At 43.0% G+C, this 14053-nt stretch overlaps 1 protein-coding gene across 1 annotated transcript in view; it reads left to right on the forward strand.

Annotated features, from left to right (window-relative positions):
• The window catches only part of Tnpo-SR (transportin 3), an 18617-nt gene continuing 4564 nt past the window's right edge, over positions 1 to 14053 (forward strand). The window contains exons 1-10 of the mRNA XM_074093820.1: positions 1 to 283; positions 390 to 1280; positions 4325 to 4504; positions 5084 to 5247; positions 5976 to 6189; positions 7496 to 7651; positions 8166 to 8377; positions 9521 to 9841; positions 11907 to 12067; positions 13463 to 13706. Coding sequence (XP_073949921.1) covers positions 170 to 283; positions 390 to 1280; positions 4325 to 4504; positions 5084 to 5247; positions 5976 to 6189; positions 7496 to 7651; positions 8166 to 8377; positions 9521 to 9841; positions 11907 to 12067; positions 13463 to 13706 — 2657 coding nt within the window. The 5' untranslated portion in view covers positions 1 to 169. The remainder of the gene's footprint in view (positions 284 to 389; positions 1281 to 4324; positions 4505 to 5083; positions 5248 to 5975; positions 6190 to 7495; positions 7652 to 8165; positions 8378 to 9520; positions 9842 to 11906; positions 12068 to 13462; positions 13707 to 14053) is intronic.

A 14053-nucleotide genomic window follows, 5' to 3' on the forward strand; every position in this document is an offset into this window, starting at 1 on the left:
AGTTCGTTCATTTCATTTCATTCGAGCATTTTTCACTCGTTTGCTTGTTTGATTATTTTACTTCGATATTTCGTTGTATTCTACATACGATAGTATGTGATTTATACTGTTTTTAGTGTTTCGAAAGTGTGGTGCCGTGAATCCCCTACGTATCGGAAGCGAACACGCCATGGATACGCCGTCAATGGACACTATTTATCAGGCCATAAGTGCTCTGTACGATAACCCCAATGCAAATGAAAAAGAAAAGGCTTCAAAGTGGCTAGGAGAGATTCAAAAGTCAGTAAGTAACTTTCTAAAACAAGAATATCGTAAGTCCATTTATCAAATTGTTTTGCATGAGATTATAGATTTAAAATTTCACGTGACAATTTGCTGTCTTATTTCAGATACATTCTTGGAAAATTGCTGATGAGTTATTGCAGCAGAAGAAGGATGTTCACTCTTGTTATTTTGCCGCGCAGACGATGCGCTCAAAAGTACAACATAACCTATCAGAGCTCCCTGAGGAGGCCAGGGTTTCGCTAAGAGACTCCTTGGTGGCCCACCTGAGTGGGGACCTGCCGGAAACTAGTCAGCCCATCCTCACACAGCTATGTTTAGCCTTAGCAGACCTAGCATTACAAATGCCATCATGGCAGAACTGTACCAGTGATCTAATTAAATCATTTTCAAATAAAAACAACACAGCTTTACTAGAAATATTGACAGTGCTGCCGCAGGAGATAGACTCAGTTAGCTTAAAACTAGGTGAAAATAGAAGAGAGGATATTAGGAATGAATTACGATCAAACACAGACTTAGTGACAATGTTTTTGAAAGAGAGTATAACAAATACTCAAAACACACAGTTAGCACTTAAAATTATTAAATGTATGACCTCATGGATACAGGTTAAGGCTATTAATATACAGGAGGTGCCACAGAATGCGGTGATAGCATACTGTCTACAAGTGTTACGAGATTACAATTGTATAAACACACTGCATGATGCGGCATCAGATTGCTTGTGTTCACTGTTGCACAGTTTAGAAGAGAATAATAATAACGAGGATATAGAAAGGTTGTTATTTGACAGTATAGCAGCGCTAGAAGAGTGTTATCATATAGCTGTTGCTCACGAGGAGGAAGAGAAGGCGGCTAACTTTGCCCGCATCTTTACTGAGCTAGGGGAGACGTTCCTGGAGAAAATTATAGCGGCTACTGCTTCTGGTCAGACTCACTTTGCTATGAGGGCACTGGAATTAGTTTTGGTGTGTGTCGGACATCACGACTATGAGGTATGCATTGTTGAAATTGAAGTTGTAAAAAGCAACTAAGGCATGTGGGCAGGTGTAGCTCAAAAGTTGCCCATACTTTGTAAATAATTTAAGAATTGTCCCTCCTGCATACTGTAGTAAAATTACCATAAAGAAAAGTAGACATTCTGAGTAAATTAGAATAGTCCAGTTCCATACCAGAACTGTAAGCAACAATATCCAGAAAGGGCCTTTCTTAACACATTCAGTGCCAAGAATACAACAGATGTGTTCTCTGAACATAGGCAATTTTGTGTTAATTGCCAGCTCCACCATTAATTATTTCAAACTTAACTGCTGGTGATAAATGTCCAATTTATTGAATTCCACCCCAATTATAATGTATGTATGTATGTAAACTCTTTATTGCACATAAAAATAAAAATAAAAATACACAGAGAGGAGAACAAAGGCGAGCTTATCCCTTAAAAGGGATTTTATTATGTCAACAAGCTTTCCTGAACAATTATTTAACTATGTTACTTTGTTAATTAGTTTTAAAAAAACTTAATACTCTATAGAACTCCATCATAGATTTATTTAAGTAATACATGCTTAGCGAAAGTAAATATTTCAGTTATAAACTAGAAAAATCATAATCAAGTTTGTCTGCTATTTACTAATTTCATTTCATTTTAATAACTTTCTCTAACTGTATTACTTACTAATTACAACTACTCACAAGAGTTGCTGGCAACTGGTGGATGCAAGTGGCGAGTTGTCATTCATTGTGGTGTTCAAGGGGGGAGGCTTTTATCAATACCCAATACTTCTGGTCCTATTTGTGTGTTTGATTAGCACAAAGCGTATTCACTCGTCCTTTATTATCCGGTCTGCGGTGGAGTGAAATTCCCTAACTCCATCTGTATTCCCTGATCACCACAATCTGGCTGTCTTCAAATCTATTAGGCAAGCATGCTCCATCTAAGGCCACATCTTGGCTTACCATCAGTCATGATCATACCCTAGTACTTTTGGGGCGCGGATGATTGACATCAGCCAAAGAGTAGGTATTGAGTTAAAAAAATAGAGTGCACTCTAGCTAGTTTCTACCTAATGAACGAATTGTTACAAGTCAATGCAGTGGAACTGCAATCGCAAAAACATCGTGATTTCTTCAAGAAAAATAAAAAAGCACCTATCACAACTGTTAACGTAGATTCAGTGGGTTAAAATGGATATTTACAGCAAGACGCTGCTGCTTAACTGTTCCAAATTTAGAAAAGATATTAATAAGATATTATTAAGATTTTTTGTTTTGTTGTTTTCTTTTTGTATTATTTTTGTGTTTTATGTACAATAAAGTATTTACATACATACATATATAAGAAAACGAAGCGTTGGCAGGCCTCCCACCAGGTGGACTGACGACATCGTGAGAGTTGCGGGAAACCGGTGGGTGCAAGTGGCGAGTTGTCGTTCATTGTGGCGTTCTAAGGGGGAGGCCTTTGTCCAGCAGTGGACGTCTTCGGGCTGATGATGATGATGATTAATAATTTATTTCCAAAATCATATCAACTACTAAATTTACTGCAGTTAATTAATTAACGTTTTTTTTATTATTATCTCATAACATAAGCCTTGGTACTAAATCGTAAGTACTAGCATAGTTTACAATTCGCAGTGAGGTTATTATGATTATTCATTAGGCATAATATGATGTTTTGTCATTAATATGACATTAATATGTCTACTCTTTAGCAAATCGTTCGTGCCCCGAAAGTCCCGGGGCACGGTCATGATTTTGGTCAAACGGATGCCTACGGGTAAAGCCGGACGAGCGTATTTTTTTGAGTCGTGAGTCGCTTATTTTCGGTCGCGTTATTTCGGCTGCATTCGGTTTTATACAAAAGTCCAGTTTGTGCCACTCGGCGGCTGAAAATGAGTTATACATAAATAAATAAACTGGCCAAGTGCGAGTCGGACTCGCGCACCGAGGGTTCCGTACAAATATTTTAATTGTGATGTAACAAAAAAAATATTCTTTTCTCAATTTTTCCTTTATCTGTGCTATAAGACATTTTTCGTAGCAAATTTCAAGATGCTGAGTTCACGGGAAGTACCCTGTAAGTTTTGATTCCCTTGCGAGTGTCGAAAACTTGCAGCATAAACGGCTGTATCTTTTGATTGCGTTGGCTTAGAAGTTTGATTTTTTCACAGCTCCAAGGGACAGTAGACCTGAGTATTTGATATGAATTTCAGCTTGATACCTCCATGCGTTCCTGAGAAAAAAGGTCTTGACAGACAGACAGACGGACAACAGTGATCCTATAAGGGTTCCGTTTTTTCCTTTTGATGTACGGAACCCTAAAAATGAGAATGAGTGACACAAATGAAAATGAGTTATAGAGATGTGCAAGGATGTGTTGTGAGGAATATGTTTGTCATGAACCAATAGGAACTCTTCATTTAATTATCCTCGCTCCGCTCAGCTGTTTCCACTAGATCTGTCTGTAAACGAGGGTTGCCAGATGGCCGGGACATCCGGGATGGTCCCGGAATTACGTGTCTTGTCCCGTGTCCAGGAATTATACTTTATGTCCCGGATTTCGACAACTAACTATAATAATAGTTTTTTTTAATAAGTTACGAGAGCAGTATTTCCTTTCGTATTAAAAATGTAAGCTGCGGTGCCTGCGGTTAACATTGACGGCCTGTTTTCAGAATTCACATAGGTAGGTACCTACATCTGAGAACCGTTTTTGAGGCCCTTAAAAAAGACTTGCCAAATGACAAAATCTGGGCTCACTTTTTGAAAACGAGCAATTCTATTGATTTTGTCAATTTGAAGAAAATACTTAAGTATTCGTAACCCTCGAATTGTCCCGGAAATGAAATGCCTGTACCTGGCAACACTACTGTAAACGTAGCCTTATGATGCGACCGTAAGTACGCGATTCACAGCTCAAAAAATTACGCTCGTCCAGACGAGCCCTACCTGCTGGGGGGAGCTGGGTTAGCCCTATTTCTATATAAAAAAACCAGCCAGTCCAGATACCTGATGTTCTTACCAACCTTTATTTCAGGTAGCGGAAATAACCTTCAACCTCTGGTACCGTCTGTCAGAAGACGTGTACCGCCGGGACTACCAGCCACTGTCGGACGCCTTCAAGCCGCACATCGAGCGGCTCATCGAAGCCCTGGCGCGCCACTGCCAGTGCGAGCCCGACCACACGCAGCTGCCGGAGGAGGGGGACGACTTCTATGTAAATAATTACTAATTGCCTACCCTAGAATTGACCCAATGTACACCAATATCTATACCTACCTTATCTGGGGCGTGCAGTGAGCCCTGCTGCTAGGTGCGGCGCGTGAGCGCAGCTGTCTATCCTCATTGCACGCCAATGCCTCACCTACCTTATCATACCTACCTTAGTAACATAAATATCACGGGACAATTCACACCAATTGACCTAGTCCCAAAGTAAGCTTAGCAAAGCTTGTGTTATGGGTACTAAGCAACGGATAAATATAATTATATAGATAGATTCATACTTAAGTACATATTAAACACCCAAGACCCGAGAACAAACATTCGTATTTTTCATACGCATATAATCTCATTACAATACAGCAATGTTCATAATAGAATCCAATATCGTAATGCTGGTCATTACCTATGGTTTTTGAACGCATAATTGAGGATTTACTATATGGGTGTAGATAAATGCTTTAGCAATACGCAGTTTCAAGTCACTTTAGCCGAAAACTGGTAGGTATAATAATGTTACCTATAGCTAGAGCTAGAGCTACCGTATGTAACCTTTGTGTGGTGTGGCGCGCAGGAGTTTCGCGTGAAGGTGCTGGAGCTGATCAAGGATGTGGTGTTCATCGTGGGGTCGTCGTGCGTGTTCCGTCAGATGTTCGCGGCGCTGCAGGCCGACCTGCCCTGGGAGCACACCGAGGCCGGCCTCTACGTCATGCAGGCCGTCGCCAAGAACATACTGCCGTGAGTACTAAACGATAACGTACACGACCCAAATGACGGTTTAGAAAAAAATTATGAAAAAATGTTTCCATGAGAATACTGCGTTTTTGTTTACTGAATTTCAGGCTTATAATGAAAAAAATATAATCTACGAATAAATAATAAATCGGGATTGTAACTGCGTTATAAAAATGGCCCTAGAAAAGTCGTGTCCTAGTAGGCGGGGCTTAAAAATCGTGTCCTGCACGTCATTTGTCTGACATTCATCATTTTAAAAAAATGTCGAAATCGGTGCAAAGACTGCCAAGTTGAAGTGGGACTGGGCCGGCCACGTCAGCCGAATGCATCCACTGCGGTGGGCTAAAAATGGCACTGAGTTGAGAGTTGAGACAGCGGTGGTGGGACAACCTGGACATCATAGTCAAAGTCCAAATATCTTTATTCAATTTAGGCTACAACAAGCACTAATGACTGTCAAAAAAAAATTACCACCGGTTCAAAAAACCTCTGTTGAGAAGAATCCGGCAAGAAACTCAACGAGGTTTTTTTTTTAAACAGATTTACAATATTATTAAATGATATCTATATTTTACGACGACTGGCCTCAGGCTGCTTTGGATCGGGGGAAATGGAGGGCTTGGGGGGAGACCTTCGCCCTCCAGGCTAGATAACCTTCACCTCATGAAGACTGCTCTTGTTACTGAAACTTGTACTTTGGTGTATTTGTAATGTTTCCCCTCCCTTTCCAGAGACGAATACGAATACGTCCCTAAAGTGGTGGAAGCCATTCTGTCCATGCCGTCGGGCGCGCACCCGGCGGTCCGCAAAACCTGCATCCTCCTGCTGGGCGAACTGGGCGAGTGGATCGAGCGCCACCCCAGCTGCCTCGAGCCTTGTCTGCAGACCCTCATCGCGGCTTTACAGGAGCCCAAGCTTGCGCACGCCGCCGCTACTGCCTTGCAGGTATGGAATTAACAATAAAAACTAGCTATATACGAGCGATCTGCTTGTATATATACAGAGTGTTCAGCATTAAACCACATTTTTTTTGTGATATTGTTGGGGTTATTTGCTATCTTTTTATGCCTGGACCTTGGATCCTAAGGGTCACGGTTTTAGAGATATGATTTTTTAAATGTTGTTTCTCAAATTTCCCGAAATTCCTCCTGTTATGAATGAATGTATATAAAATTACAATATTTTGTATTTATAATAATAGTAAGCTGTGGTGGCTTAGTGGTTGACCTATCGCCTCTCAAGCAGAGGTCGTGGGTTCAAAACCCCGGCTCGCCACCTCTGAGTTTTTCGAAATTCATGTGCGGAATTACATTTTGAAATTTACCACGAGCTTTGCAGTGAAGGAAAAACATCGTGAGGAAACCTGCACAAACCTGCGAAGCAATTCAATGGTGCGTGTGAAGTTCCCAATCCGCACTGGGCCCGTGTGGGAACTACGGCCTAAGCCCTCTTGTTCTGAGAGGAGGCCTGTGCCCAGCAGTGGACGTATATAGGCTGGGATGATGATGTTTTTATAATAATAGTTTTTAATCTAATTGATAGCCTCATAGGGATGTGTATGAGGATTTTTATTCCTCATAATTACTGTTTATATGAAAAAGATCCAACTTCGAAATTTAATTATTAAAAAAAACTGAAGACAATGAAGGCTACCGTTTTCGCGCTCACCAGTTGGCGCCACTGTAGATAAAGGTCCAGTAGTTCGTCCAGGTACACAATAGCAAACCCAACATATACATTCTATAGGTATTATACTTTGTCAATATAAAATTTTCTTCTTATCTTAATGATACAACAAAAATGTATTAAAAATCATTATATATTTTTTTTATTAAAAAGAACCTGTCCAGGATTTTAATTTAGCAAATTTATTTCTGATATACTAAATTTATTGTAAAATAGGTTTCATTCTGTTATCAGATCGGTGAAGATCTTTTCATGTTCGGATCTTAGACCATAACGCATATTTGCCATAATTAATTTCAGGTATTGGAAAATATTCACAAAATTGTTCTAATCCATACCCATACTAATATTATAAATGCGAAAGTGTGTGTGTGTTTGTATGTGTGTCCGTCTTCGTGATTTTTGGCCTAGAGATAGTTTATGGGCCAGAGAGTGACACAGGCTACTTTTTATCCCGAAAAAAAGCACAGTTCTCGAGGGAACAGCGCGCGAGAAATTCATACGCGACAGCCCTCATTGACCCCATGCACTGTAGCGTGACCACAGTTGGTGTTACCGGTTGCAGAGCATCTGCAAGGCGTGCAGCAAGCAGGCGTCGGCGCACGTCGTGACGCTGCTGCGCGCCGCGCGCCAGCTGGACTCGCTGCCGCTGCCGCACGCCGCCGGCGCCGCGCTCGTGCGCGCTCTGGCCGCGGCCCTAGCCGCCCTACCGCCCGACCAGGTACCTAACAGACTACCTTATATTTTTAATCACACTTGCTCGTAAACAGAATAATAACAGAATAAAGAATAAAAAAATTACTCGCAAATGTGATGAAAAACATTGTATGTCGCACGGGCGGTACTAGAATGACGAACATCGACTCATTAAAGCCCTCAGTCTTCGACTTCGGGCTTCTAATAGACTCTCGTTCGTAATTCCTTATTTACCGCCCTTAAGACACAATGTACTATAACTTCACAGATTTTACAAAATTTCCCAAGGAAATCATCCCCAAACATCATATCGTATATTTCGTGTGGGTTTCTCCCCTATTTTGAAATGAACAAGTCGGTGGAAATCGAGGTCTATGGACATTGGACAGCCTCCGGTACAAAAACAACTATCTTGGACCGACTGAAATAAGGACTTGCATCCTTTTACATGTAATGTTTTTGATGAGATCTGATTGTCCTCTAGCAAAACTTCCAGGGAACAACGTTAACGGTCGTAACGTATCGCTCCGCCATTCCAGTTGTCGGTGGCGATGCGGGAGGCGGCGTCCATCCAGCTGGACGCGCTGAAGGCTCTGCTGAAGGAAGGAGGCGCGGGCGACAAGCCGCGGGACCCGTGCGCCGCGCTGGACCTGGTGGCGGCGCTGTTCCGCGACCTGTCGCCGCGCGCCGCGGAGGCCTGCGTGCCGGCGCTCGGGGACGTCTGGCCGGTGCTGAGGGACGTCATGCTCCGGTGAGACTCTCACTCACTCACTGCTGACTGCTACTTCATCATCATCCCAGCTTATATTTGTCTCATTGCTGGTCATCGGCCTCTTCTCAGGATGAAAGGGCTTGGAGCGTAGTTCCCACGCGGGCCCAGTGCGGGTCAGGAACTTCACACACACCAAGAAATTATACAACGATTTTCATCATCTCAGCCTATATACAATATGTTCCACTGCTGGTTACCGGCCTTCTATCAGGATGAACGGGTTTGGATCTCAGTTTCCACGCAGGCCCAGTGCGGATCGGGATCCTCACACACACCTTCAAATTTATTTGCCGGTGTGCAGATTTACTCGCGATGTTTTCTTTCTCCTTTAAACTGGTGGTAAATTTGGATTGTTATTTGACAAGATTTCGTTTTTTTAACACCTGTAAATTACTACAGGAATCGAAAGAGTTTTGCCTCCTGAACATGGGAAAATATTTATTATAATTTATTTCTCCATATTTAAAAAATACAAAAAAATGAAAAAATACAGAATAGATATGGTTTCTTTGCCTATTTCACCAGAAAAAGGAGCTGTCATAATTTTGACAGATTTACGTGTTTTTTTTTAAGAGACTAGACAAAAGTAATGGAGCTATTGTGTGGTAGTTTTGGAGTAAGTACATCTTATAAAAAATATTTAAATAAATTAATAATCTCTTTCCAAACAGAATAAAGAGAACGAGTCAAATTATAGTCTTATAAATATGTAATATTGTCACATGAATTTCGAAACACTAAGAGCTGCGAGACTGGGCTCGAACCCACGACCCTCCAGCAATAGGTCATACCACCAACCAGGTCATCATTTAACGTGACTATAACCAGAGGCGTCTTTACCTATAGTGCAGGGTGTGCGTTGCACACGGGCGCAGCGGTCTTAGGGGCGCCGGCCGCGGCACTTTGTACCTATTACATTTTGACCGCGCGCTTCCTAGATGGCGCTAAAGTAATAATTGCACACGGGCGCTACATGGGCTAAAAGACGCTTCTGACTATAACAGCTTTATTTCTTCCTGGTCTAAAAGTTCCCAGTGGTTATTTGAGACTCGCAAACTTAACAGAGTAGCATTGATGTGATACATAACAAGAGTGAGTGAGTGAGTGGTATGGGGCCCGCAGGTACCAGCAGGACGGTCGCGTGATGGAGCGAGCGTGCCGCGCGCTCCGGTTCCTGCTGCGCTGCACGTCGCGGCGCGCCGGGCCGCTGCTGGCGCCACTGTCGCGCACCATGGCGGCCATCTACGCGCAGCAGCAGCACTCGTGCCTGCTGTACCTGGCGTCCATCCTCGTGGACGAGCTGGCGCACGAGCCGGACTGCGTGCCGGACCTCATCGAGCTGCTGAAGGCTCTGATGCCGAGGGCGTTCGTGCTGCTGCAGCAGGACAACGGACTCAAGGATAACCCGGATACGGTCGATGATTTGTTCCGCTTGTGTATCAGGTGAGGCGTTTGATAACAAAAAACATACAGCGAGGACAAAATTACTCGCAATGCATTATGTATAATCATAATTGGATAGATTATCTTCAGTTCAGCACACCAGCAAAAATAGATTCGCTTACTTTGAAAGCGAATTTTTTTTTTAAAGTAATTATATTCTATTATTAACCGTTGGGCGTATCTGTAGTGACTTGGGCCGGTTTTTAAGTACAGCCACCGCTCAAAGAGCGAGCAGCCCTTGTAAATTTGTCACATCAATTTTTGACACATTTTCCTCTTCCATGTAAGATGTATTGCTATAAAAATCGCAATTATTTTGTTCCCGTGTCACAAACCGCCTGAGGGCCCACTCCGAAATTCGAAAGTCGAAGTTCGTATAGTACAGGCCCTCTCACTTTCGTATTGAATAGTATAAGCATAGTAAAAGAGGACAAGTAGGTTCACTACGAACAAGAGTACATCGCGCGGCTTATATGTGTGCGCGCCGGTTGGCGCCAGTACGCACGCACACACTGATAATTTAAAGAGGATTAAATTTTCTGTAGTCAAGGCTGCGCTGCCGTCGGTGCCGTACGTTTCGATTTTAGCTCGCTCGTCTTGCGCTCGCTTCGCGAGATGATCACCTTTCACGTTCCCGCACTCGTACTTACGTATTTTTTGTGGTATGAGTAATATGTGTACAGTCGCCATCACCATTCCGGCGAATTTATAAACAATATTTTTAAATTTAGTATAATAATAATAATAATAAAACGGCATAGAATCTATCCGGTTTCTCTAGATATACACATTGGACATTTAATTGGGCACTTACCCATTGACGGCGTTTAGGCCAAATTTCTATCTATGTTTATTATGTTTTATTATGTTTGTTTTTAACTAATTAAAAAATCTATTTAAAGTTAACTTTCGTACTAAAATTAGCTTTGGGCTTATAACTTCTAAATTGTATTTTACTTTTTTTTTATCAATATTCCCAGATCTCAAAACTTCTTGGTCTCAGAATACCTAAATTGCAGAATGCCTAATTTTGTTTTCTTATAACACCGGAATCTTAATATGGCTGAATTTCAAAATACCTTAGTCTCATAATACCTAAACTTCAAAATCACTTTCATGGGCAAAACAACATATGCTTTAAAACAACCAAAAGTTAAAATACCTAATTTGTATGTTGAACCGAAACTGTAATATAGATAATTTATTTTTAGGATAGTTTAGTGTAACCTCAGTAAATTAATTAATCCGTAGGTTATAAAACTTTCAAAAACTATACTAAAAGTCAATAATTAACATCAAATTTCTGAAACACCACCCGTGAAAAAAAAATTAGACATTTTGCCTTTTGGGTGTTTTCGGTTTGAGTTGTTTTAATATTTTGTTATTAATTAATATTCGGTATTTGAATGAATTGTGCATTTCAATCTTTAGGTATTTAGGGAATATGACATTTTAAGTCAAAGTCATAAAGAACTTCGTTCATTTTAATACAAAACATAATTTGACATTTTAGGTATTATGAGCCCATGGTAATTTGAAAGTTAGGGGTATTAGCGAATAAGGTATTATGAAATTTAGTGGTGTTAAGCCCAAAGCTAAAATTATTTGCCGGTAGGTAATGAAGGGGCTACCCGAGGATTTCATCGATTTTTGACAAGTTTTCAATCGTATCTCCTACTTTTGCACTACAGATAGAATTATAAGGCAAACGGCTATCGGTTCTCCAATCTTTTATCTCCATTTTTGTCTACCGGATTTTGAAAAAAAAAAAAAACTTAATTTTGTAAGATTTTTTTAAACTTTGTCTGAAAAAACACTTATTTCCTATCTCTATTGACGTGAAAGATCTAACATTATACGAAATCTACCCTAAGCGTCCGCGCCGGAGCAGGCAGTTGTCGGAGTGGACTACTTGTCCTCTTTTACTATGGTATTTAAGCGTCAGAAAGACGGAACGACACGAACTTCGATTTTCAAATTTCGGAGTAGCTCTGTCGATGCTTCCTCCCCCCCGTAATTTATGAATGCTCCCTGACGTGCTGACGTGTGTGTGTGTGTGTTTCAGGTTCCTGCAGCGTATCCCAGTGGAGTTCCTGTCGTCGGGCGCCCTGCCCGCGCTGGTGCGCTGCGCCGCGCTGGCGGCCGCGCTCGACCACCGCGACGCCAACTGCTCCGTCATGAAGTTCCTGCACGACCTACTGGCGCGGCCCCACGCCCCCCGCAAGGGTCAGTACACCCCCGCCCCCCTCCCCCCTGCCGCGCTCGACCACCGCGACGCCAACTGCTCCGTCATGAAGTTCCTGCACGACCTACTGGCGCGCCCCACGCGCCCCCCGCAAGGGGTCAGTACACCCCCGCCCCCCTCCCCCTGCCGCGCTCGACCACCGCGACGCCAACTGCTCCGTCATGAAGTTCCTGCACGACCTACTGGCGCGGCCCCACGCGCCCCCCGCAAGGGGTCAGTACACCCCCGCCCCCCTCCCCCCTGCCGCGCTCGACCACCGCGACGCCAACTGCTCCGTCATGAAGTTCCTGCACGACCTACTGGCGCGGCCCCACGCGCCCCCCGCAAGGGTCAGTACACCCCCCCCCCCTCCCCCCTGCCGCGCTCGACCACCGCGACGCCAACTGCTCCGTCATGAAGTTCCTGCACGACCTACTGGCGCGGCCCACGCGCCCCCCGCAAGGGGTCAGTACACCCCGCCCCCCTCCCCCTGCCCGCGTTGGTGCGCTGCTACTTGAGAATCGTTCGCTTTACTCGCTGGCAATGTAATAGTAGATTATTGTCGTGGCCTGGAAGTAGGCAATTGCTGGCTGAGTATGAGTATTAAACGGACGAGCTTGCGAGTCCGTTTAACTAATACGAAGCCAGCAATTGCTATTCCAGCTGAGACTAATATAAAGCTTTTCTCAAAAATGGTGAATAATTCTGAAATAGAATAAACTTTTTCTCAAAATATATTGTAAAATTTAATTTTATTCCAATATTTTCTTATGCTTTCCCGCCTTTTTTCATTAAAAATAAACTGCAGGTGTATTTTTCCACCGAAAACACCACAAGCTATTTCAGACCCAATAAAAAAAGTCCGGAGTTCCAACAAAATATCTGATACCGGCCATTAGACTTGGCTGTATACGACTTGTGCCAACATTTCCATGGCCTTTTTAACTTAAAAAAAAATGTGACTGATTGTAGGCGCGCTAATTCATTATTGTCAAGCTAGCGCGCCTGCAATCTTTTTAACTTTTTAATTTTTCGCTGACCATAAACTATGCACTTCACCTTCTGATATGTAAAGAATAATGTCAACTTTTACGGACATTTTTGAGAAAAGCAACTTATTTAAACTAGATTTTAAAACGAAACCCATTTCTTCCCGTGAGTATCGTAAACAGCAACTATAAAGACTAATTGTGAGAGTGGATAACGCTCTTTATTGTCAACTACTTCGAACCCCAGGGTCTACGACGTGCAAATATCGAACTTCGTATCTTGCCGTCCCACTGCCGCTTTTTTAATACGAAAGTGAGAGACAGGATGATACGAACTTCGATTTTAAAATTTCGTAGTAGCCCCCGGCGCTGCGGTGTGAAATATCTCGACCTTAAACCTGTTGACAGCTTTGGCGGATGAGATCCTCCAAACGTACTCGTCGGAGCTAACGTACGCGCTGATAGAGTCCAGCGTGCTCCACCTGCACGCCTACATGCTGGGCGAGGTGGCCGAGGTGCTGCTGGACCTGCTGCGCTGGCAGAAGGCCCATAACGTGGACCACCTGGCGGCGGCGCTGGCGCGGCTGCCGGCCGACCGCACGGCCGCCGCCACGCAGCAGCAGTGCTGGCAGTTCCATCAGTACGCGCTCAGGTCTGTACAAGTCACCACAAAACCGATACGTTACAGAAATCAATCTACATACAAAGTGCGCTCGAGCGACGCACACATAGACACTGTTCACGGACGCGATATCTCGGACCGGTTGGGACCAGTGCGAGCGCGAGTGCCATCCGCTTGAGACACGTCTGTGAACTTTTTTGTGCAATAATGGGGAATGCGAATCATTACATTTTAAAATATAATAATCGTGCATTTCACCGATGTCGAGATCGTCGCAAGATATTTTCTGTGACAAATTTGTAATACATATAACAATGACTAACATTAAAATATTTTAGTTAGTATTAATTTATATTTCCATTCTTCCCGTTTCATTC

The sequence above is a fragment of the Choristoneura fumiferana genome, chromosome 10 (assembly GCF_025370935.1).
Source record: "Choristoneura fumiferana chromosome 10, NRCan_CFum_1, whole genome shotgun sequence".
In the NCBI taxonomy this organism is placed as follows: Eukaryota; Metazoa; Arthropoda; class Insecta; order Lepidoptera; family Tortricidae; genus Choristoneura; species Choristoneura fumiferana.